Source organism: Centruroides vittatus, unplaced genomic scaffold (genome assembly GCF_030686945.1).
Source record: "Centruroides vittatus isolate TY-2023 unplaced genomic scaffold, ASM3068694v2 contig_364, whole genome shotgun sequence".
NCBI lineage: Eukaryota > Metazoa > Arthropoda > Arachnida > Scorpiones > Buthidae > Centruroides > Centruroides vittatus.
In genome coordinates this window covers 3,406,692-3,431,005 of record NW_027122188.1, presented here as the reverse complement: position 1 = coordinate 3,431,005, position 24,314 = coordinate 3,406,692, and the positions used below count along the sequence as shown (strand labels likewise).

Here is a 24,314-nt window from a genome sequence, read left to right as displayed (position 1 = left end):
TCTAGGACGTAACATCTCGGATAGGAAAATCAATGCCCAATTCTGTTTTATTAAAAACAAATATTGAAATAGGCCTATTATTTCACAAGACTAAATCAAATATTAAACAAAATCTACGTTTTCATCATCATCATTAGAATATATATATAAGCAGAAGAACATTGAAGAGAAGACTTAAATGAAACACTGATTTCCTCTCCACCTCAGCCTATTTCGGGTGTGTTGAACAGCTTCAAACATCCGTACATGCATTCAGTTTCAACTTTAGTTTCTATTACATTCATTCGTGAAGATGCCCTTTCTACTGTGGCCTTTGAAAAGGGCAAACAAAGAATTACTAAAGCCAGCCAAGAGATACTGGAAAACTTTATTTCTCCCTGGATGCGTAAGATTATTTTGTATACCCATAATTTAATAATGCATGAAGTGTCATAACTAAACGTAGGTAAAACTTTCAGTTTTTCCAATGTAACTAAACTTTGCTGTTAACACCTTCGAATTCAATGTTGACAGATGCAGAGGTTATCTCTAGATCTAGAGGTTTCAGCAATTGTTTGAGGGAAAACATTTCGAGGGGCAAAGCCTTTTGCCCTTCGAAAGGACTACTAACACAATAAGTACACTATTGATTCTCCATAGACTCTATTTCGTGGTTGAGTTCTGAATAGTGATTATTTTTTACAGTTTATGGTATTTTGTGTATTGTGGGTGTTTGGTACAGCTATGTCTATGATGTATGTTTGTTTTGTTTGCAAATGAACGTAATGTCTGGTCTGTTATTATTATTATTACGATTATTAACGTCATGATGATTTTCGGTTTAAATTTACTTATGATCCAAATGACTTTTCACGAATACTTCCCGTCATTGATCCATTATTCTAAACTATTTTAATTGATCTTATAATGAGCCAAACTCTTGTAAATTAGAAGCATCTCGAGGCAACCTTGCTCTGAGACATCACAAAACCGATAAAATTCTAATCTTAGTTATCAAATATTTTACAAACCGTTATAATAAAAGTCATATTATTTCTTTCCGATTTCAGATTTATTCTAAATAGTAAAATAATTAATTATAAACATTTAAACGGTAATGAACAAAATAAATAGACTGTTTTAAATTTAAGATCAATCATTTCAAATGTTATTACAGTAGAGAGTCGTTAATCGGAACGCCGGTAATCGGCACGATTTTCAGTCGGACTGTGTCGTGCTGAATCGAACGTTTTTGATACTAAATTTACTTCTAAAGTATAATTTTCATGTTTTTATATTCTTCAATATATTTATTTTGTACAAACAAAATAAAGAAATAATTTTTAACGATACGATAGCCTCGATTATTATTATAAAAATTTTCGTTAGGCTTAAAATCGACGAAAATTCAACACGAAGCGACACGCAACGGAGAAAAATTCAACACGAAGCGACACGCAACGGAGAAAAATTTGAACATCGGACAGGTTAATATATTTTTTCGTACATAATCCGTAATCGGAACAAATGACTAATCTGAACCACCCCAGTCCCCAATTGATTCCGATTTTCGACTCTCTACTGTATATTCTAAATATAACTATATAAATTAAATCTTTCTTTGAATCTTTCCAAATAAAGTCTTTCATAAAAACTAATGTTTTGCTTGAAGATTATTATACTAAAGATCATTTTTATAGTGATGGTCAATGTTTATTTCTTCATGATTCATGAATATACACAAAGTAAGATGGTATGAGAAATAAGAGAGAAAAAAAATCTTTTCAAATTGCATGTCCAGTTATTATTTCGCTTTATTTATTTTTTTATTTTTTAAATCTTACACATAAAGAAGAATAAGTTATTAATATTTTCGTATTCATTTAAAGAACTTAAAAACTTACTTCAAAATTTAAAAAAAACTTATCATTAAAAATAAGTTTATAATGCTGATGACATTAAAACTAGTTCAAATTATATATATATGTTTTTCATTTAAAATTACAAAAGTATTTAATTAATAATTTATGAACAACAAAGCGTATAATTCTGTACCTTCTTTAATTTTAAAAATCTTAATATGTAAATTATTAAGATGTTATATTTTATATCAATTTATATATTGTACAGTATCATTAAATTAATTTGAATTATTTTTAAAGTAAATTAATATTTTTAAGAAATGCTTCATTGCAAAATATAGAATAAATTTTTAAAACAATTATATACATTTATTTAATTTATATTAATGATTTCTTTAAAAAAAAAACAATTACAAGTTGATTCATCCGATACAAAATTTTTCATAGGTAATGACATTAAAATTTTATACAAAAATTTATCAAAAACACGTATTAAATTTTATTACGTCCGTATTAAATAAATTCCAGTTTTCTGATATTTATTATATATAAAACGTAGTTGAATTGTCTTAGATTTATAAAAATATTTATTTTACAATATTAAAAAGTTTTCGAAAATATTCTGCATAGATGCTTTTACTTTTTATGCAGTTGAAGTCATGCTCCTAATTCTTTTTGATAAAATTGAGGAATATCAACAGAACCTTTACTTTTTTCCACAAATACCTAAAAGATAACAAAATATATTTATTTTAAAGTTTTTAGAAGTTCAAAAATAACATATTTCATTAAAAAAACAGTATCCTTACCATTAAACTTTTACTCATGAAGTATGGGCGGTTGATTCCATCGTTTCTTTCACAGTCTTCACAGAAACAAATAAACAAAGTGTCTATGACCATCTGCATAAACAATTTGTTGCCCGGTTAAATTTTTAATAAATCCAAATGTTTTAAATAAATCTTAATACAAAATATCTTACTTCATAAAGAGACATGAAGCATGTTGATATTATGTACACTAAAACACAAGCAGTGAATAAAGGTATTAATGCATTATTCAGATCATTTTTATTCTATAAGAAAGTAAATCTTAAATTATTTTATTTTCACTTTGAAGCATTTTCATCTTTGAAATTAATAATGTACTCACTTTAAGGAGTTCTAACCCGATAATACAAACAACTATCATCACAGCACATTTGGAAATGAAAAGGACAAAATTTCCAATAGAGTTGATAGCAGCTACTCTTAATGCATTACGAGTTAAAATTGAAAATGCTTGTTGAGCTGATTTGCAAAATCCATGTCCAAAAATTGCTTTAAAAAGTTGAATTTATTGATATTATTAACATATTTTTAGGGTATAAAATCTAAATTTAGCATCTTAACGGCTTAAATAATATATATTATTTAATATGCAAAATTACTTGAATATTTTTACTTTAAAAAGATTTAACAAATCATGTGTTTCGAGAATGAATTAATAGCTTTTAAATAAATTTTAAAAAGGTATTGGATAAAATATGAGGCTACAACACGACTAAAATTAAGTAGAACCATTTAAAATTCATGAATAATAAAAGGTTAAAATAATATTAAATTCGGCTCAGAGACTTATTTTTGAATAAATTTTAAATTAATTAAATATTACATTATATAGAATAAAATGTCGATAAAATATCATCCAGGAGGATAGAGGAAAATTATGATGTCTCTTAAAAGCAATTTACATAATAATGTAACAGATAATAATAATATTTTAATATAGTAGATCGATATAAGAATTATAGGAATTCTTAAAGTTAATTTAATCTGCTTTGTTGCTTAGTTATTAATTTGACGCGAGTTTAAATTATATTATATAATCTAATTAAAATATTGTTAGAAATAGGCTTGACATGAATTGCAGTGGAATTATTATAAACTAAAGTAAACTCGTATATTTTGAAGAACGATAACATAAAATGTACTTTTTTTTTAAACAGAATATTTGTATAACAATTCTTTAAAATGTAGTGTTAGGTTAACTTACAGAAAATTCAGACAGATCAAAGCCATATTAATTAGAAATTGTCTGGACAAATATTTTCAATTTATAAAATATTATAGACTATTGTTAGACTTACTGTATTTATAATCTTAATTTTATGTTGTTACTATTTTACGTTTTCAGTTATATGCAGAATATAACACAATAACTCATACCATATCATTTTAATTTCTAATATGAACAGTTTACAGGGGAAAAAAAAAACGAGAAAAAGAAAACTTTGTTGGTGTATCCAGTCGTCAGAAATAATAGAAATCGAGAAGTTATTAAGTTTTATAAATGCCTTAAAGTCATCGATTGAATAAATAAAAATTGTATAAAATTTAAAAAATAAGCAGAAAAATTAGTCAAAAAATATATAAAAATGTATGAAGTTTTGTGAAAATAATAGTGTGATAATGTGAGCAATATTTGATTGTAAGAATATTGTTATTAAAGAGTTCTTAAAAGTTACATTATGTTAAACAAAATAATTAAATTAAAATGATAACATAATTTTAGCTTCAACTTAATATTAATCAATTTACATTTGGTTAAACTAATGTATGTTTAAATTTAATTACATTTGTTTATGCATGAGTTTAATCATTTCAAATTCTAACCTAGAATTTCTGATTTAAAATAATAAAATGAAATATAAAGATTAATTTTAATAGTTTCTAACTTTAAGTGATAAAATATATAGGCCTATATATATATATATATATATTACATTTTCCAATTAGCCAGATAAATATAACGTACTGCATTACTTTATTATTATTATAAGTACAATACAGTGCCATTAGCATTAAAATAATAATAATAAATATTAGTAATTAAAAATTATACTAAGCAAACGATTGTAAGTAATGTACTTTATGCCATCTTGTATAATAGGGATAATTATAAGTAGAATGGTGGCATTATTATTAATGAGTAAAATAATTTAATTGTAAATGCTATTAAAATAGAAACGGGAAATGTCAATCTTGCATTTAATATTTCATTATTAAAACAAACCATAAGAGAGAAATGGCTTAACGAAAATTTGCATCTTATACTGGTATGTAGGCCTATATGTTTTTTTTTCTTAGCATCGTGTCGTAGTTTTGACATTTCTAGAAAAACTACAAATGTGAATGGCAAAATTAGTCAAAATATATCATAATCACTTGCTTTTTTGAAGTCGTTTCACTAAATTATAACTATAACTTATTATTAGAAAAAAATTAATGTTTAAAATGTTTTTAAAAGAACCATCTACTAAAAGTTGGCTCAGAGCAAAGAACTTTAAAGATCATTTTTGCTTTAACCGAAAATACAGCGTGATATCAACAGTTGTTTATTAATGTTAAATTGTCATCAGGCGCAACTTACTGTTCTATTTTTAATCAGTTAAAAATTATATTAAATTTTATTAATTAAAAATGAAACATAATTATAAAATTTACTTTATCAAATTATTTATTAGACTGTATGAAGTGATGATGATAAAACTTTTACTGAAATCTCTATTGTTAAATGAGTTTTCGTACAGATATTGTTTGGTATAAACTGTTTTTCAGTTTATTGATCAATAACTTCACTAAAACTTGCACGGAAACATATCTACTTAATAACATGTTATATGTTTACTATCATTTTAATTAATAATTCGACTTCTGGTTCACACTTTTCATAGCATTTACTTATAGGAAAATCTATCGTATAATAATAGGTTTTATATCTAACTCTTTGATATGTCCAGATGAATTGCTTACTTTGAATATTATAAGAGCCGATATGTTAGTCAATACAATTGCTGTTAGTATTTAGATGCTAACAGTAATCGTCCTGACTATCTTAATATTCAAATTTATAATTAAAATGTGTAATTTTATTGAATTTAAAATAAAAACAGATGTTATTAAAATACTGACGCCAAGTGATTATTAATACACTTTAAAATATTGGAATGAAATTCTAACTTTCAACCAAAGATTTCAGAACATATTAATTGATAATCATAACTTTCACGTATAATATCAGCACTTTAGCAACATTTATTTTTGTCTTAAATTCAATGAAATGACGTACAATATACTGATTATAAATATTCTGGATAATTATCAAAATCTAATTTTATTACAAAATATAAAATTCAATAAATAGAAATATAATATAATACTTATTAAAACAGTTAAATGTGTTTATACTTATAATATTTAAATATTATTACCAATTTCAATGAAGGCATTTTTATTTAAATAAATAAGAAACTTTTGCAGACATTTAAAACAACATCCACAACATTTTAATGTTGATTGATCATGCTTATTTTTCGTTCTGTTAAAAGAAAAACAAAAGAAGTTATTCATAAAGAAGAAAAAAATTTTATTTTTATAAATAACCTTTACTGATCTACCTTTTCTCAGCTTGTATAAGAATAATTCTTATTAATTTAATAATCGCAATAATAAAACTTCCCAAAATTACTGATCCGAGATGATAACTTACTAAATGGCCTATGCTCTTAATTATCGGCGCAGTTAGTCTAGTTTTATCTCTATAATCGAAATAACAAGGATTTATTAATTTTTTACCTTTACAACTTATTTCACTATCTACAGTAAAATACTATTATTGTTGTTGTATAATGACAGTATTTACACGTTTTGTTAAATATGTAATAATTGACGATATGTAATTAAGTTTAAAATCAACACGTAAAATGATAATACTTTACTATAAAACTTATTAAAATGTAATTTACCTGGAAAAATACCATTCTGCTACTGCACCAGCTATAACCACATCTTGACAACTAATAACGCATTGCAGCAGCCAGAGAAACATAACGCTGAAGTAGAACATCATGGACTACGAATGTTTCAATTATAATAATAAAAACACTAATTTAAAATTTGTTAATAACAAAAGTAATACTTTTAAAAAGTAAGATACTTTATATATGTCTATAATTTCTCCATTCTAAAACTATATCTCATTACAAACATATATTACAAATATTATACTTTTATTATGCTACCTATAAATGTAAATTGTATTAAAAATTGCATTTTGTACAATAAGTGCTAAAATAAAATGCAATATAAAATTGCATAAGTTTATTTTAAAATGCAGGTTAGGTCTTTTAGTAATAAAGAAAATTAAATAATATCCTATTAGAATGAATTAAATTTCTAAAATAAGCAAATAATATTAGTTAATATATGCACACGTTTCATATACTTATTTTTAAACATTCATTATATTGAATTTCATTTTCAATATTATTATTACAGGAATGTTTAAAGATGAATAATTATTAAAACATAGAAATTTATATAATCCTCTACTTTCACAGAAATATAACTTATACATTCTGTAACGTATATATAATATTTAAACAGAGAAATGACAATTTCTAAAGGAAAATCTTTGAAAAGCGATTAATAATAATATCAATAGTATTATTTAATTTTATAGGTGCCAATATTCCTCCATCGTGTTCAATCTAAAAGAAAAAAATATTTCATATCGCATATAAATAAACAGAATTCTTGAATATGACGAAAAATGATTAGTCTATTTTATGTCAAAGATACAAATGTTCGATTTGTTTAATTAAATACATGTTTATCAGTTTTGCGTATTTACTGTATTATAAACAAATTTATGGCTTTTGAAGTGAACATAATAAAAGCAATTATTACCTTATTAAATTTACTCAGAGGAGGATATATATGTTTTCTTTGAATAACATAAGGTTCAGATGCAATGTAAAAGCTAAACACTCCGTCAATCCATAACATTATTACGGAGGCAGCAATAACAAAGGTCTACAAAATAGAAAAAGTTATTATTTAGAAAGGAAATAATTCATTTGTAAATTAATATTTTAATTTGAAATAATAAAATATATTTAATATTTTAATAAATTGTATTTAACTAAAGAAAAGAACTATTGACTATATACTTATAAATGCAAATATTAAAGATTTGTTAATATACAGATTATGGAATAAAATAAGAGAAAGTAAGAAATACATAAATTTAAATACACAAGAGATCTAAAAGTTTTCATTGCATACATGTCTAAAAAGTAATTTAAATTCCATTTTTTCGACTAGCTGGCCGCTATAAATCTTTTCCAGTAGTCCTATAATTAGTAGCACTAGACAATTCGAGTCCTATAATTTATCACAAGTATTAAAACTCTCTCTATCCACACCATAACCGATTCTAATAGAAATAGATAGAACGAAATTGTGGTCAATCATATAATTTTAATATAATTTGTGTTAATTAATTAATCGATCAATTTTTAAATCAAATTTCTTTCAGATAGAAATAATAAATGAACATGGATAAATTTTTGGATAATGAACAATGAATTTTTCTGTGATATATGTAAGTAGCAATGATTAATGCCAAGTTATTTGAAGACATCACTTTTTTCCTTTTTTTTCAAGCATAGATCATCATCAAATATTCAGTATCTTATGATATTCAAGAATATAGAGATGTTAGAATAGTATATTGGCCTAGAAAAATTACTTTTATCAATTTTTTAATGAAGAAATTTGCGAAAATGTGCATTCTATCATGCTTATAATCCTGGTAATTTTATGATCCTTGTCTAAAAATTATTATTTATTATTAATTATCGAGTTGAATAATTGTTTTACATATATAATAAAGTTGCATTAAACCTTTATAAAATGTGAAAAATTGTTTTGAGTTATTTTTACAACGGTTTATTTTAAAATTTATTACCCTATTTTTATTATATTGATAATAAATTTTTCTAATTGCTTGCATTATTTTTACTATTTATATTATAAAGTATACTGTATAAAATTATTTATTGTGACATCGCCCGGGCTACAATTTTTAATCATATTTTTAATTTATTTCATTTAAAATATATGCTTTCCATCTCAAATTAGTACTGTTGTGTCTTGCCCCTGTACATCATGCTTTTCCGTCAGCAATGGTGTCGTGCCTGTCATCTACCTAACTCCTTTCGTGGAAAACATTTTTGAACTGAAATAACGCAACTTCTGGTTTATATCGGACGTGCATATATCGGGCCTCTTCTCTCTACGGTTTCATATCTGGTCTGTAATTTCATTTATGTAACGCTGCTCGCGAGTTTAATTAAGGAAACACAATGGGAATTTATAGGTCTACAATTTTTTCAAATTGCAACCCAACGATTAAAGGATAAAATGATTAAAGGATATGCTTTATTAGTATAATGAGAGTGACAATTTTGTTTTGTGAATTCTAAATAAACTATCATTTCGAAAACAAAGTTCGTTCAATTTAAATGTTTTATGGCAAAACAATTATAGTTAAGCATGTAGAGACGATAATTCTTTTGTTATAAGACTATAGCATAAATAGCATAAAAAATAATAAATAAAAGTATTCAGTTTATTATGAGCAATATTACATCTAGATACTAAAACGATAAAATCAGATTGGCAATAGTTAAAATCAGATTAGAAAAGTACGGCTCAAAAGATTTATTCTGTAGAGAAATCACTACAGAATAAATCTTTCGAGCCGTATAGTTTAACTTTTCTAATACAATAATATTAATAGTATGTATTTAATTTCCTCATTAATGATATTTATAATATATTTATGAGAATTATCATATACAGTATAAATTTTCAATTTGTAAATATACTGTATAAAATAAGTGGCATTAACATCGTAAAGACACAAAAGATTTATATCGATAATCAGAATTTTATGTATAATAAATTTAATTTGTTGTTATTCCCATTGCCGCTCATTAGAAGATTATCTTTCAGATAATAATATGTTAATTAAACGTGTTTGTTTAATTATGACAACGCAACACTTGGGCGATCTGCCTAAGGAAATGCCTTTCGGGAAGTATTTTAAGGATAATTTGTCCCTATTTAGGCGTTAAAAACGTGGAGAAAACCCGGAAAATACGTGGCCAGTTCATCCTGGTGAGGCACGAACCATACAACCGAACTACCAGTGTTCAGGCAACAGAACCGTTTGGCCATTAGTGGGCCGCACGTTAATTAAGAATTACACATAATTTATTAAAATCTATTTTAATAAAAGATAAATGTTTATGAATTCAAATGTGACTTTTGTAAAGTTGGTCAATAATGATATTTACTACTATTAAAATAAGCCTACATGTGTAATAATACATTCGGAACTGACAAATATAATAATTTCTGATTAAATTATTCGTTAAGAAATGTTTGTGAATATTCGCAAACATAAAAACTAACTAACATAAGAATTTCTTACAAGATAAAAATATACGCGTGTGAATGTAAACTAGTCAAACTTTATTTTCAATTAAATATTTTCATACCCAAAACGGTTGAAATAACAACATCGGCATAGATTTTACAGCACGGCCTGCTTCTTCAAATAGCATCGCAACCTGTAAAGTTAAGAATATAAACATTTAATATATATATATGTTCGTATGAAGCTTAAATAAACTGCAAATCTTTTAAAATAAGAATAACCCTTTAAAATGAAAACTACGCTCAATAGTAAGTTTAATAATCCCGTATATTATTAGTAAGGTCCGTATTTTGGGGTGCAGTTTTAGAATGGATTGGGTGCTCGTTTGGGTGCTTTTTTTCCGTTTTGGGCATTAGTTTGGGTGCTTTTAAATGCTGTATTATTAAGACAAAAACCAACAAGATGTACTATATTTACAAACTACATAATTGTTTATTGTAATTTACAACAGTAACCATTTCAATGTTCTTAAAAGTAAAGTTTTCTCGTTTGGAGGATAGAATGTCTTTATATAAGGAAAAAGATTTTTTTACGTCGACCGAGACTAAGAGGATATGTTTCATTTTTACTCAGAATTCTAGTTCATTGCAATCCAGAATATTTTTCAAATCGGGATTTTTTGATAAACTAGATTTGAGTTTGTCTAGGGCAAAACCGTCCAGTACATCAAGCGCCTGACTTACAATATTCCACTGATCCCGCATTTCAGTTCCACGTCTTTCCGGCTCGTTGATGTTATCCATCAATAACTGTGGTCACTACTGGATCAGAGACCAGTTTCTCGACACTGTCGAAGGCCGCAGAATCACCAGGAGGAAGTTCGTTGTTGAACGCATTAATTTTCTCGACGTTTTCGCAGTAGAATACCACACTGTTTATCCAAGACCCCCAACGGATAACCAGATATTAGAGTTCTTTGAGTTCGTATTTTCAAGTTGGTACATTTTAAACAACATTGGTTGTACATAGCACCTGGTCAGTGGTGCAACAAGAATGTTCAGCACGTACCGTTTTGTGGAATCCGTTGTTTCATCCAGTATAAACACTACGGGATGGTCTCCAACAACGTCCAGGTGCCCCTATAAATAAATGCTCGAAATTCCTCCTTTTTTGTTTGCCTCCTCTATGCTTTTCCAAATTATGTGTCGCCTGATTTTCGTTTCTTGGTGTTTCACATCAACAATAATCACATAATCTCAAATGGAACAGCAAAGAACTTTTCCGTCTGTGCATACGCCTTCATCTTTAATCTTATTTGCTAAAATGTTCAGTTTAGATGCGGACAATTTTGTCATTTTCTAATGTCGCCGACATCGAACAAAGGAAATTGGAACTGTTGTGCTCACAAGTCAGGGTAAAGTGACTTCAATACAGAATTTTCTAGATTGTTCTTTTCTTAGTGAAAAGAAAAGAAAACAACGTGTTGCAGATTTTTAGTGAATCTGTTTACATTCTTAGAACAACCCTAGTTGCTTAGTTGTTTAGTCCAGAAAATTCCGCTTTACCCCCTTTTCTCTCAACAAAAAAGAGAGTAAGCGAATTATCGTATTTTTTTCCTCAGCATAAGTGGTTTGGTTTATTTGTTTTTTCTCCTGAAGTGAATGAATAAAACCACCAAAAAAAAGAGATAATTGTCAACATATTCTTTGAAAATGTAAAAAAAGGGAAAGCTGGGCGCAAAATATATAGTTTGGGTGCTAGTCACTGTTTTGGGCAAGTTTGCGATTTGGGTGCTAAAATATGGCAATAAATGGGCCTACTGCACTAAAACCAACTTAGTTTATCTTTTTATACTCTGCCCTTTCAAAAATCGAGTGGGTGCGACACCCAAAAATCCGGACCTTAATTATTAGCATCAATAATTATTACAGATTTTAATTAATACGAAGAAAATTGTTTTAAAATATTAATACATTTAATAATGTGTTTCATTATGTAACAACTTACATAATTTTAATGATAATGATTACAGATAAATAATATTGTATCACTTAAAATTTATGTAATATTAAGTTAAAACTCAATGTATGGCTATGGAGTTACTTAAAATCTAAGCTTACCAAATGTATTCTTTTCCTCATACCGAATACAACCAATACATAGATTACCTGTAATTACAAAATCGTGTTTTATTTTTGTAATTCATAAAAATTGATTAAATGCTCTTAACGTTATACCAATGCAACGCTGAAGATAATGGCGCCAATATAATAATAATGGGAATTAGAGTCTTGCTGAGGACTTTCAGCGTTTTCTGATTGAAAATATTTGTCCCTCCAGATTAACCTAAACGGCACAATATTTAAAATGGTATAATTTTAAAAACTTTTAAAATATTATCATACTTTTCATAATTCTTACCATAATGATAAGCTCAACAGTAATAATCCCAATCCTACAATGCCAATGATTATCCAAATAATTAACCCAGCGAAATAATGTAGAAAAAGAAGAATTATAAAATTCAGAACTGTAATTTAAATTAAATATTTTTAATTATCAATTTTATTAAAAAAACAAGATTAAATGGTATATTGTAAATTATAGAAAACAAAATGAAAATTTCTTACAGAATGCAACTATGCAAAGAAATATAATATCACTTCTGCATTCGATAATGTCTTCAATCGACTCCTGCAATTTATTTTCATTAAAGGTATTTATTATTTAGTTCAAATTTTTTATTAAATTACGTACCCATAGAAAATTTGAGGTTTGTTTTAACATTCGTTTTCCAAGTGTAAATTCGTAATTTGGTCTACACCAAAAGAAAACCGTACGGCTAGAAAAACAATGATGTTTTATATAAATAAAGATACATTAAATATAGATAATAACTAAAGATGAATAAAGTAAGTGAATAAATTGATAATTAAACAAACAAAGAAAATGTCTTAAAGTTAACAGATAAGATTAACAAAATTTTAGTTATTTTATAGAGAAAAGTTAATAAATTTATATAGAAATGTTATATAAATCATTACATGATCTATGAAATCGCTTAAAAATCTTTTAATACAATATATTCGTACATTATATTAAAATAATTAATTAAATATGTTTTATTATTTTAAATTATTATTATGCATATATGAAAATATTTTACATATATACATAATATGTTACACACTGCAACAGCTGGGAAAGTAAAAAGATGAAATCAACCAATAATAACTTGTATTGAAATAAGACTTTTCACATGTATCTTCGGTAATTTTCCTATCTCTTTCTCTCTCAAATTACATTTTGATAATTGTGTATAAAAAAAGTGTTTAAAATATAAATTTACCTATTGTTTATCGATTAATTGTCAATAAAAACGGTGTTTTTTTCAGATAAATATTTAATGTAAGACTACACTTGATTTGCATAAGATGAAACTTCAGTGAAAGATATTGGAAATCTAAGTACAGTATATGCATTTTCTGAAAGCTTCATTGATTAAATAATTATAGTTAGAGTTTTGTTTCTTTAAAAAAGTTAAACTGTTAATTAAATTACTTACAAAAAATTGAAATTTTAAATCTTTGAAATTATTTTTTAAAATAATTAGTAAAAACTTATTTTTCTAGTTACATTTTACCTGTAATCAGGTGGACATCCATCAACACATTTGGATGGTATTTGGCATATATAGTGTCTTCGGTCACAACTCATAAAATATCTATGGAAAAGTTTTTATTTTATAGTATTATATCATATTTAAATAAATGTATCTACCATAAGAAAGACTTACTTCTTATCTGTCATATCACGACCAGAACTAGAAATATTTTCAAATTTCTGATTTTTAATTCCACATATATTTCCATTATCATCAATACCATATAAGAAACGAATTAAATCGTTTTCTGGAATTTTCAAATAATGAAATACCTACAGAAAGTTATTGCTTATTAGCTGAATTTAAAAATTAAAATTTAGAAATTATTTTAAAAATCATACGTGCTTAGATCATATTTTAGTTTAAATATCTTAAAAACTGATTCTGCGGTTATATAAAATTTATTAGACATTTTTGTTTTTTATAAAAGAGAGAGAGGGGGGAAAAAGCTGGAAAATATGTTACAACTCATATTTAGAACTGCTTCTCCTCTAATGTAACTGTTTTATGTTTCAAAGACACGTTGAAAACACTTTTACATGTTTAATTATTATGCCTTTGTGTCCTTTTTTAACTTAATTTAAAATTTATTTTGTATACTAGTACTTTCTATATATTAACAGGACTTATAAATCCTGTTAATATATAGAAAGTACTAGTATACAAAATAAATTTTAAATAAACTTTTACATGTTTTTCACCATGCACACATTCAATGTGTGATCATGAAGAAAATACTGTATACGCGTTAAAACCCGATATTCATCGAATAGATGGCAGATGGCCGAAGCGGTAAAAAGCATCAATGTGGCGCTTTGGCAATCAGGATTTGAAGTTTCAAGAATTTTTCATAGGCAATCTTTCCTGGATATATCTGGCTTATTTGCGGTGCGGGGTGTATTGATCCCTGTTAAGGGAAGTTAAAAAAAATAAAAAATAAAAAAAAATAAAAAATAAAAAAAAATAAAAAAAATATCTGGCTTATTCCTCCCACCCGTTCGGCCCTACCGTGGTCTGGCCAGATATACAGTGAGTTTAAAAGTTAAAAAACTAAATACGAAAATATCCAAAGAATGTATTTAGGATTTTTCAGATTTTTGTACGTGTGACTTTAATCCAAACGTAGTGTATATTTTTTAAATATTCGTTCCCTAGGAATAACAAAATGTTAACTATTCTACAGTTGAAGAGAAACAGAGGTACTATTGTTACAGCTACTTTCCAGACAACGAAAGTACAATCTTAACGGAAAAAACTATTACAGAAAATTCTCTAATTCCGAATTATTCCTATAACGAACTTCTCCATATATCAAACAACTCACAATCCTAGCAAATGATGTAAACAACTGTATACAAATATATTTTATACGATTTATCACGCCATATAACGAACAAATTTCAAAATATTCTGATAAAATTTTCTTTATTTCGAACTCTGGCTATTTGTGTGGCGACAGAATCAAAAATAGAAGAGGTTTGAGATGTCGAAGACACTAGTTCTTATTACCATTATTATCATTAACAATAATAAATGTTTTCAAATAGACACAGGGAAAGGTTGCCAGATCCAGCGATTTCTGGTCAATTAGGCTATTTTTGAAAAACAAATTGTAGCCGTTTTTATATCAATGTCGCTACATTTTTGTTTATTAAAAGCATTTTTTCCCAACTTTCTATCCCCTATCTACATTGTATTTCTGACAATAAAAACTAAACCTGTTAATTAAAAGCCGAATTTTTAGGGCTTAGGTTTTCTTTGCGACAAAACATCGGGATGTTTCAACTTTTTTATAAGCGTTTGCATGATTATGGGCAACACTGCCCCGAGTATGACAGATTTCCACATCATTATAAACGGTTTACAAAGGAAATGCAAAGAAATTAGCAAGCGTCATACATTTTTAGTTTTGCCCGTGCTTTATTGGGTTTATTTCTATGTGTATTTAGGCTATAATATTCGAACAAACGTTTACATTAAAAAACCAAACAAATAGATCTAGCTAATTTGGTTTAGAAAATACTGTAATGAAAGAATCATACAATAAGTGAGATAGGTGACAGTTGATGAGTTCTTAGGAAAAAAAAAATGTCACTTTGTGAATTGTCATGTAAAATCAATTACTTTACCTTTCTCAAACTATAAGTAGTTTTCTGTGGTATTAAATACTATAGCCGACCACACTATACAATATTATATTTCACATGATTTGTTCCATGTGTTTTATGTTAGCAAAAAGTTATGAATAAATGCGTTTTATATTTGTAAAGTCGTAACTGATTATTTGTTATTATTCTCTCTATATAAAATTCTTCTTATATCAAACACTCAAAATATTGATTTCCTTAAATTTGTAAATTAGAAAATTCGACCATAATTCGAGCTTGCAAGTTACAACATTAATTGGGATGTAGAATTTAGCTGCTGTTAAGCCGAAAAATTTCTCTTTACTTAAATTATATTAAGCAATTAATTTTCAAAAAGTCCTTCGTTTCCGTGTTAGAAAGATTTTCGGTTATTATTTTGCATAGGAATTCGTTCCGTTCCGCAATTTATTTTACACTTTACATTAATAATTTCAATACACTATAAAAGTAAATTAGAATTTATCAAATTGTTAACTAATTTCTAAATTTTATATTTAATAATATTAGATCTGTAATATTTATAAAAGAAAATCATTGAAATAATAATTACAATTGACTTTAGAAAATTGAATGTTTAACATCTTACTTACTAAAATCGATATTATCATTTATTACTGTATTTACATTTTATATATTAAAATAAATTTTATAAAATATAAAATTAAACTAAACTAACCACGAACGTTAACAAAACTATAAAAATAATCAAAAACACCACATCCTGGCATTTTCTTTCCTTTATTGGTCCATCAAACTGCTCAACATCGGTTGGAACATATCTTCCGTTTAACTGAAAACGTCAGTATTACAGATAAATTAAGCTCGAAAATCATTCAAAACTAACTTATTTCTATGAAATTATTATATTTTTCTGTAAACATGAAACCTTTAAATAATTACAGAAATGTCATTTTTGGCATGTATTCGAACTGCAGTCCCACAGCACCCCATATCGAGATCCAATTACATGATTATTTCGTTCCAAATTTCTACAAAACGAAAATGTAAAATTAAATTTTAATGGTACAAATAAATACATGTTTACTTAAAATTAAAAGAATTATTCATTAAACTACATTATTTTGTTCTTCAAAAAGTTAAAAAAAAATAATAATCTTATTGTAAAATATGGATAATTGTTTACAATTCAATGATTTTAGTGATATAAACTTACAAGCTATTATTGATTTGTAATCGATTAAGACAAAGCTAATATAGAAGAATCTCAGACTTTTACCTTTACCCGTGTGTTTAATCAATAAAATCAAAATCTTAACTGAAAATAAGTCTATAGGTCTAAATATCTATATTTTCCCCCTCTCCTTCCGGCCTGTGGACACTAAGAGCAAGTCCAATATGGGTTCGGTTAGACCTACAACGGAGGTCGGGTGTGAGGGATGGGGCCCGACTTATCCGAATGGACTATCCCCGAAAAATTCCTCGAGTTTTCGATCCATCAGGATTCGATTTCGGGTCTTCTAGAGTGGTAGGTTGCCACCTAAAGACCTCGGCCATCTGATTGTAAAAAATAAAAAAACAAAACAAAAAAGTTAAAAAAGAAGGGCAGGCTGGAGTATACAAAATCCCCTACAAAAATAAATAATTGGGTTTGGAAAAAGAATACATAGAGGACACAAACAGAAACCTTAATAAACGTCTTAAAGAACACATGTAGGCCTAGAAAGAGCAGTATTGTACGGCTTTGTCTAGAATAGCGCAAAGCGAAGGATCAGTGGTAGAATGAGAGGAAGCTAGCATTATAAAACCGGTACACTCATCAACATTAGCAATGAATTTAGAAAAAGTTGAAATTTATAGAAGTAACCTTTTGGGAAGATATATGAACTATAAAGATGCAAGTGTTACCCACAGCGTGAAAATATATGGTTGAAAAAAACTTGGAGAATATTGCAATATGTCCTTACAATCAACAACTAATGTTATAATTGTAATTTTTTCTTTTCCTTTTTTATTTTTATTTTATTTTATTAGTTTATTTTAAATTGTATATATATATATATATATATTACTGTAATTTATTAGTTGGCTTCACATAGCTCATTATTCCAAAGAATTTTGTATTTTAAAATGTTCTTAACTGTTCTAACAGTTAATAAATAATTCTCAGTGTGATAAGGTGTTCTTGTGGAAATTAAGTAGCATATAGCCGAGTATTAATTAAATTCAACACTGACAAATGAATATAAAGTTTATTTTTCATCTATAAAATAATTAAATTTTTCTATGTTGATTTTTCCGTCCGATGGCGAGATTATTATTAATCGAATTGAAGACAAGTCTGCCCAAAAGGGGCCACCATTTATTTTGCGTTCCAGACTAAAAACATACATTCATGGCGACAGGCCTTCCTTTTTAGGCTTCATGTCGCCAGATGTAAAAAAGTCCTTTAAAAAAAACACAAACATCCGATTAAAACTAAAAGGAGTCGGTGACACACAGACGTCTTACTTCAACCATCCGGCCAGTGAAGGTGTTTCCGCTTTTATTTGCTGGAACAGGCGCTGGAAAATGCAAATTTTAAAAGCTGCACCCTGGCGACGGTACTTTAAAATTTCTTTGTTGATTTTTCCGTCCGATGGCGAGATTATTATTAATCGAATTGAAGACAAGTCTGCCCAAAGTACCGTCGCCAGGGTGCAGCTTTTAAAATTTGCATTTTCCAGCGCCTGTTCCAGCAAATAAAAGCGGAAACACCTTCACTGGCCGGATGGTTGAAGTAAGACGTCTGTGTGTCACCGACTTCTTTTAGTTTTAATCGGATGTTTGTGTTTTTTTTAAAGGACTTTTTTACCTCTGGCGACATGAAGCCTAAAAAGGAAGGCCTGTCGCCATGAATGTATGTTTTTAGTCTGGAACGCAAAATAAATGGTGGCCCCTTTGGGCAGACTTGTCTTCAATTCGATTAATAAATTTTTCTATCAAGAACAAGAGATGATAATTAAAAAAAAAAAAAAAAGGTAAAATTAAATTTTAAAATGATAATATTTCCAAATAAATTATTTACAGATTTTACGGTCACTGGCCTTTTCCGTGTTCAATGCCAATATCTTTGTTAATTGAACTGCTAATACAAAGAATATCTCCGACAACCATTCATTTCTAGGTATTGGCGACACTTCTCTTGAGCGTCAATTATAGGAAGTATGAATCATCGAAACGTCATTTTCTAGGTCACTGAGCTAAACTACACCTGTTACACTGAGCGAGGGGAAGAGACTATAGCTTCCTCTTTCTACCAATAACCATAAACAAAGACTATAATAATCTAAAATCACGATATCAAATTGTTCCAACACCACTTCCGGGTTTAGTTTATAGTTATATCAAAGAAAATCAATACAGTGAATTATGGTTTAAATTAATTTATGTAAACAAGCTATCAAGCCGCATTATAATCAGGAAGGCTCCTCATATTATATATCAAAAAACTTAATGACTTCGATTTTTATACCGTTGAAGTGTACTGTACATTTTTATGTGAATCTGGTCGTTCACCTACTCCATGCATTTGTTATTTACTATAATCTTCTATCCAAAAAACAAATAAATAAATAAAATAAAATAAAATTACTGTAATAAGAAACTTCCGAGAAACTGTCATAAAAAATGATAATAAATATTTGCAACAAGAGCTGAAATAGAAATTTAGAAAATAACTGTGATATAATTTCAAAACATAAATTTTGCAAAGTTTATCGAATGAAAGGATATCGTAAAAAAGTGAGCCTAAAGCTTGTTCTAGGAAGGTAAAAAGTTAATCAAATTTGTATCCAATCTGTAGCATGAGTATCGAAATTTATTCATAAAAAAGATAATATTTTCAGGAAATAATATGAAGTTAAGAATGAAAGAATTGATTGATTCTCGCTGTGTTGACACACTCATTTTCTACTTTGTTAGACAGATTGATAAATGACTTATTGAAGAACTTGATGGAAGAGAAATTATTTATCACCTTGATGATCGACAATCATTTTTTTTAATTTTCTAATCAGATTTTATAATATAATCTTTTATTATATTGTATTTATAAACCGTATTGTGCAAATATTATTAAAACAGATTTAATTTGTATAATTTGAAGCTCATATATGTACGATCTGCAAATTAGGAATAATATTTATGCTTGTAGTTTTTTTGGTATATAGTTTATATATTTTTTCCTACTGTTTATATGCAATAACTTATTCCTAGAAGGAAATAAGTGAAATTCATTATATTATCTAAATTATTTTGGAAAAGAATTTATATATAAACACTTTTATCTATACATATACAGATATAAAACCACATTATACCTATATATAGGCCTATTTTTTATATGAAATTTTTTAAAATAGATAATAGAACATATAAATATTAGTAATAAAGTCATTATAAAATGATACAAGCAATTATAAAAATAATTAAATTGTTTTTATAATTACTTGTATCATTGCTTTCATTATTATTTATCCCCTCATCAATTTTATTATATTTTAATTTTGTATTAAAAAAAATTTCTTAATAATTAACAATTAAAAATTATAATACAAATCATATTTAAGGGTCTAAATCGTAGGACTCTACAGATTAATTCTGAATATCATTTAAATTAAAAATGTACAGCACATGAAAATTATTTTATGAATATAAATTTATCAATTATCAATAGAGACATAAAACAATGTGTTTTTAATGCATTAATATATTTATGTATATGCATTTTAAATTTAAATAAAACATTGTAAGAATATTCAACAATTTAAAAATACTTTGAATCCGTTTGCTAAAGCTAATTAAAAAGAAAAAAATTCATAACATGATCCTTTATATTAACATATATCTGAGAATTTATTTGAAATTTTATTATTTTTTTAAAAAATAATTTTCGATTATCTTCTGTTTTAACGTGATAAACAATTTATTTTATACATGTAAATAAAAATATCGAGCTATAAGTATTGTATATGAAAAGTCATTTTGAATATCGTTTTGGATTTTTGATATTCGGTGAAATGTTATAACGTATATTTTATATCTAGTTAGTTTGTAATTAATAAAAAATGTTTCTAATTTAATAATTTCTTTACTTTTAAATTTAAAAATAAAGATATTAATTTTTGAATTGCAAATATGTCTTTCGAATTAACTTCATTTTTTCAATGTCATTTGATCAACTCTCTGTTAATGAAAGTTTTCAACAATGAAGACACTCAGAGTATTCCTAGTCTTGAATAAGAATAGAAATGAAACTGCCTTTGAATTTCTGTGCGTCAAGTCTTTGCTAGAAATCTCAAAAAAAAGTTTACAGAGTTATTATTCTATATTTGCAAGCTGCAATATTCACTGTGTTGGTAGGGATAGTTCATGGTGGCATCAAGTTTAATACTATATTGTGCACTATACTGCATTCTTCATTATAACACATTGAAAAATTATTATTAAAATGTTTTCAAGAACGGAATTTTTTAAAGTATTTTTGAGGTATCTACTGGCATGAATTATAATAGTAGTCAGAAATGAATTATATAACACTCAAAAGACAAGCAGAAATGTTTATAATACCAGTTGCAAAATATACACTACTAAGAGCTATTGAAAATCAAAACACAAATAATTATAACAAAATTATATTAATAATTAAAAGTGGAATACAATAATAATTCATACGATTATGTAAAATGTAAAATATTAATTGGACTTCAATATGAAAAAATTATAGATCTATAAATTCCCACTGTCGTCTGTCTATCTGTCTGCCTTTCCTTAATCTCGAGAACAGAGTCAGATAGATGAAAGGTGAAACCCGATATGGAAAGCTTAGGGGCAAGAGGCCCGATTATCTATATACGAACCTACGATGCATATCGGAAGTCACGTTATTTCAATTTCAAAAGATTTTCCCTGAAAGGACTTTATTGTTAAAGGAAAAATATGATGACTATTAGATGACTTTATTGTTAAAGGAAAAATATGATGTACAGTACATGGGAAAACACTCCAGTAATAATTTGAAGTGGAGAGCATATATTTTAAATTAAATAAATTAAAAATATAATTAAAAAATGCAGCCTGGCATTGTGACGATGTCACAATAAATAGTTGCTCGTAAATATTTATTATTATTTACAATTTTTATAATCAAAATATATTATTAATAGTTAAAATTATTCTTGTTATTGTTAAAACATTTCTTCCAAATAATTAGTCGCATATTATTTTCAACTTTTCTATATGAAAGATGTCCTTAAGAGATACATTAGTTTGTGATGCAAAACTCAAATCCATAAATACAACAATCCAATCAAATTCATACAATTAAAAGTAAAGATCGAAATTATTCATTTCGTATTTTAATTCTGAAATTATTTCGTTCCTTTCTTACAAAAATTTCAGTTAATTTTATTAACTCGTTTTAATTTGGTTCCTGGCATCAAAGATATTGCTTAATATTCAACAATATTACTATATTATAACAAAAATTAAGAATTGATTAACATAAAATAGTATATGCTAGTAAATATAACATTGATCTAATTACATTTATATGGAAGAAATCTATTCAGCACTTACGTGACGAAATCTGTAAAGTGAAATATAATACATTTGTTTAAAAAGGATAAATAATGTTATTTAAGTGTCTCCGTTTTCATAATTTTATATTTGAAAATAAAAAAATACTTATATTTTAAATTAGCGAATATAAAAATAATTTAGATGTATATAGCACATGATATTATAAAACAATTGAAAACAGAAATACTATAATTAGAATTGCAAACATTGTCTCACTTTTATTCTACTGTAATTCATTTATTCATACATAGAAAATACAACAGTATATATATATATATAAATTAAGAATTTATCGACGCTGATATCAATGAAATCTACTTTATCGATTTTCTATAAATAGTTGTATTGATATAGATTTTTTAAAATAAAATCGATATTTCTTGTTCACGATGGAGTCATTTTAATTTAGAATAGGAAATTAAAATGAGTATACTTTTGTAATTTAATTTTTATTAATTATTCTAATTAAATTCAATAATAATAGCGCCATCTTATTCTAGTTTTGATTTATTGTTATGTAATCGACTGGAATTTATGTAATTTGATCTGAAAGAATTATTTATGACAAAAGCAATTCTGTTTTGTTATGCTGTAGCTTTACACGAGTATTTTATTATATTCTTCTTTTTCTTTTGCAGTAAAAATTAGATGAGCATATTACAATTCGTAAAAATTATAAGGCACGAAACATACCAATTTAAAATGTATAAAGATAGTCAGAAAGCAAGCTAAGATTTTCAAATAACCGTGCTTATTTTTTTTTTTCAACAGAAATGTATTTTTGTATAAAAATAAAAATAAAATTAAAAAAAAAATTTCTTAAAGGGTCTAATAAAATTGACGGTATTTAATGAATAGTATATTTAAAGAAAATATAAAATAAATATATTAATTAATGTAATAAAAAATAAATTAAAGCATCAAATATTTATTTGATACTTTAATTTGTTTTAATTAATGCTTTTATACATTTCAAGTAGTAAAAATCTATTTATGTTGATTGGATATATTTTCCGAATTTTTACTAAAATTCACGTAAATTAATTAATGCTTAATTATTAAAATAGACTGCAAATTATTTATACATTTATGCATTTTTATTCATTGGTTAAACATAATTCAATAAATCTACTTATTATTATTATTATTATTATTATTATTCATAAACTATATTCAAGAAGAAAACAAAATTGAATTAAATTACTTATATAAATAATTACTCGAAGAAAATAGAAAACATGAAAACATTTTGATAGTTTTTATTAAGTCTGAAATTTCATTGTAAATATTAAGAAATTATTATTTCATTACGGATTTATTGAAAACATTAAAATTTAAATTATATTTTATAAAATTAATACAAAATATAAAATATTTATAGATACTGTGCTTACTTACTTCGTATGCTTTACAAAGAGACAGTACTCAATGGTTTCTCTTCAAGGTGTGTAGGTTAGTCGCACGTGATGTCGACTCTGGGTATCAATATCGATTGAACGAAGAACTAACCAATAGAAATGTTTACTTATATATATATATATATTCTTTACTCTTTGATTTACTTGTTCTATTATTCACATTTACTATTTTTTAATCGCTAATTCGTACTGTCTATATATTAAGTTTAATGCATTATCTTCTTTATACCGATTTTTTAATTTAGTAACCATAAAGTCCATTTCCTATCCAAATTAATAGTAAACGCTTTAATTACTTATAAAAATAAATTGACATATAAATATATAAATTTACTGTTGTCTTAAATAGTAATATCGTAATATATATTTATATGCAAGGAGAATATTTTCTAGCTTT

General features: G+C 26.2%; 1 protein-coding gene across 2 annotated transcripts; it reads right to left on the bottom strand.

Annotated features, from left to right (window-relative positions):
- Window positions 1–2,262: 2,262 nt before the first annotated feature.
- Window positions 2,263–23,997, bottom strand: LOC136975184 (choline transporter-like protein 1). Of its 2 annotated transcripts, XM_067270218.1 has the most exons (19): window positions 23,898–23,997; window positions 16,821–16,909; window positions 16,597–16,710; window positions 13,906–14,045; window positions 13,753–13,833; window positions 12,867–12,951; window positions 12,740–12,803; window positions 12,531–12,639; window positions 12,347–12,455; window positions 12,230–12,277; window positions 10,231–10,302; window positions 7,571–7,696; window positions 6,628–6,734; window positions 6,280–6,420; window positions 6,094–6,200; window positions 2,994–3,160; window positions 2,824–2,916; window positions 2,651–2,743; window positions 2,265–2,567 (listed from the first exon to the last, which is right to left on the bottom strand). In XM_067270218.1, the coding sequence occupies exons 2-19, from the start codon at window positions 16,869–16,871 to the stop codon at window positions 2,499–2,501; spliced, it is 1,776 nt and encodes a 591-aa protein (XP_067126319.1). In that variant the 5' UTR covers window positions 16,872–16,909; window positions 23,898–23,997; the 3' UTR covers window positions 2,265–2,498. The 2 variants fall into 2 exon arrangements, with proteins under 2 accessions (XP_067126320.1, XP_067126319.1); XM_067270219.1 differs by lacking the exon at window positions 7,571–7,696 and having other exon boundaries at window positions 2,263–2,567.
- Between the last annotated feature and the right edge of the window lie 317 nt (window positions 23,998–24,314).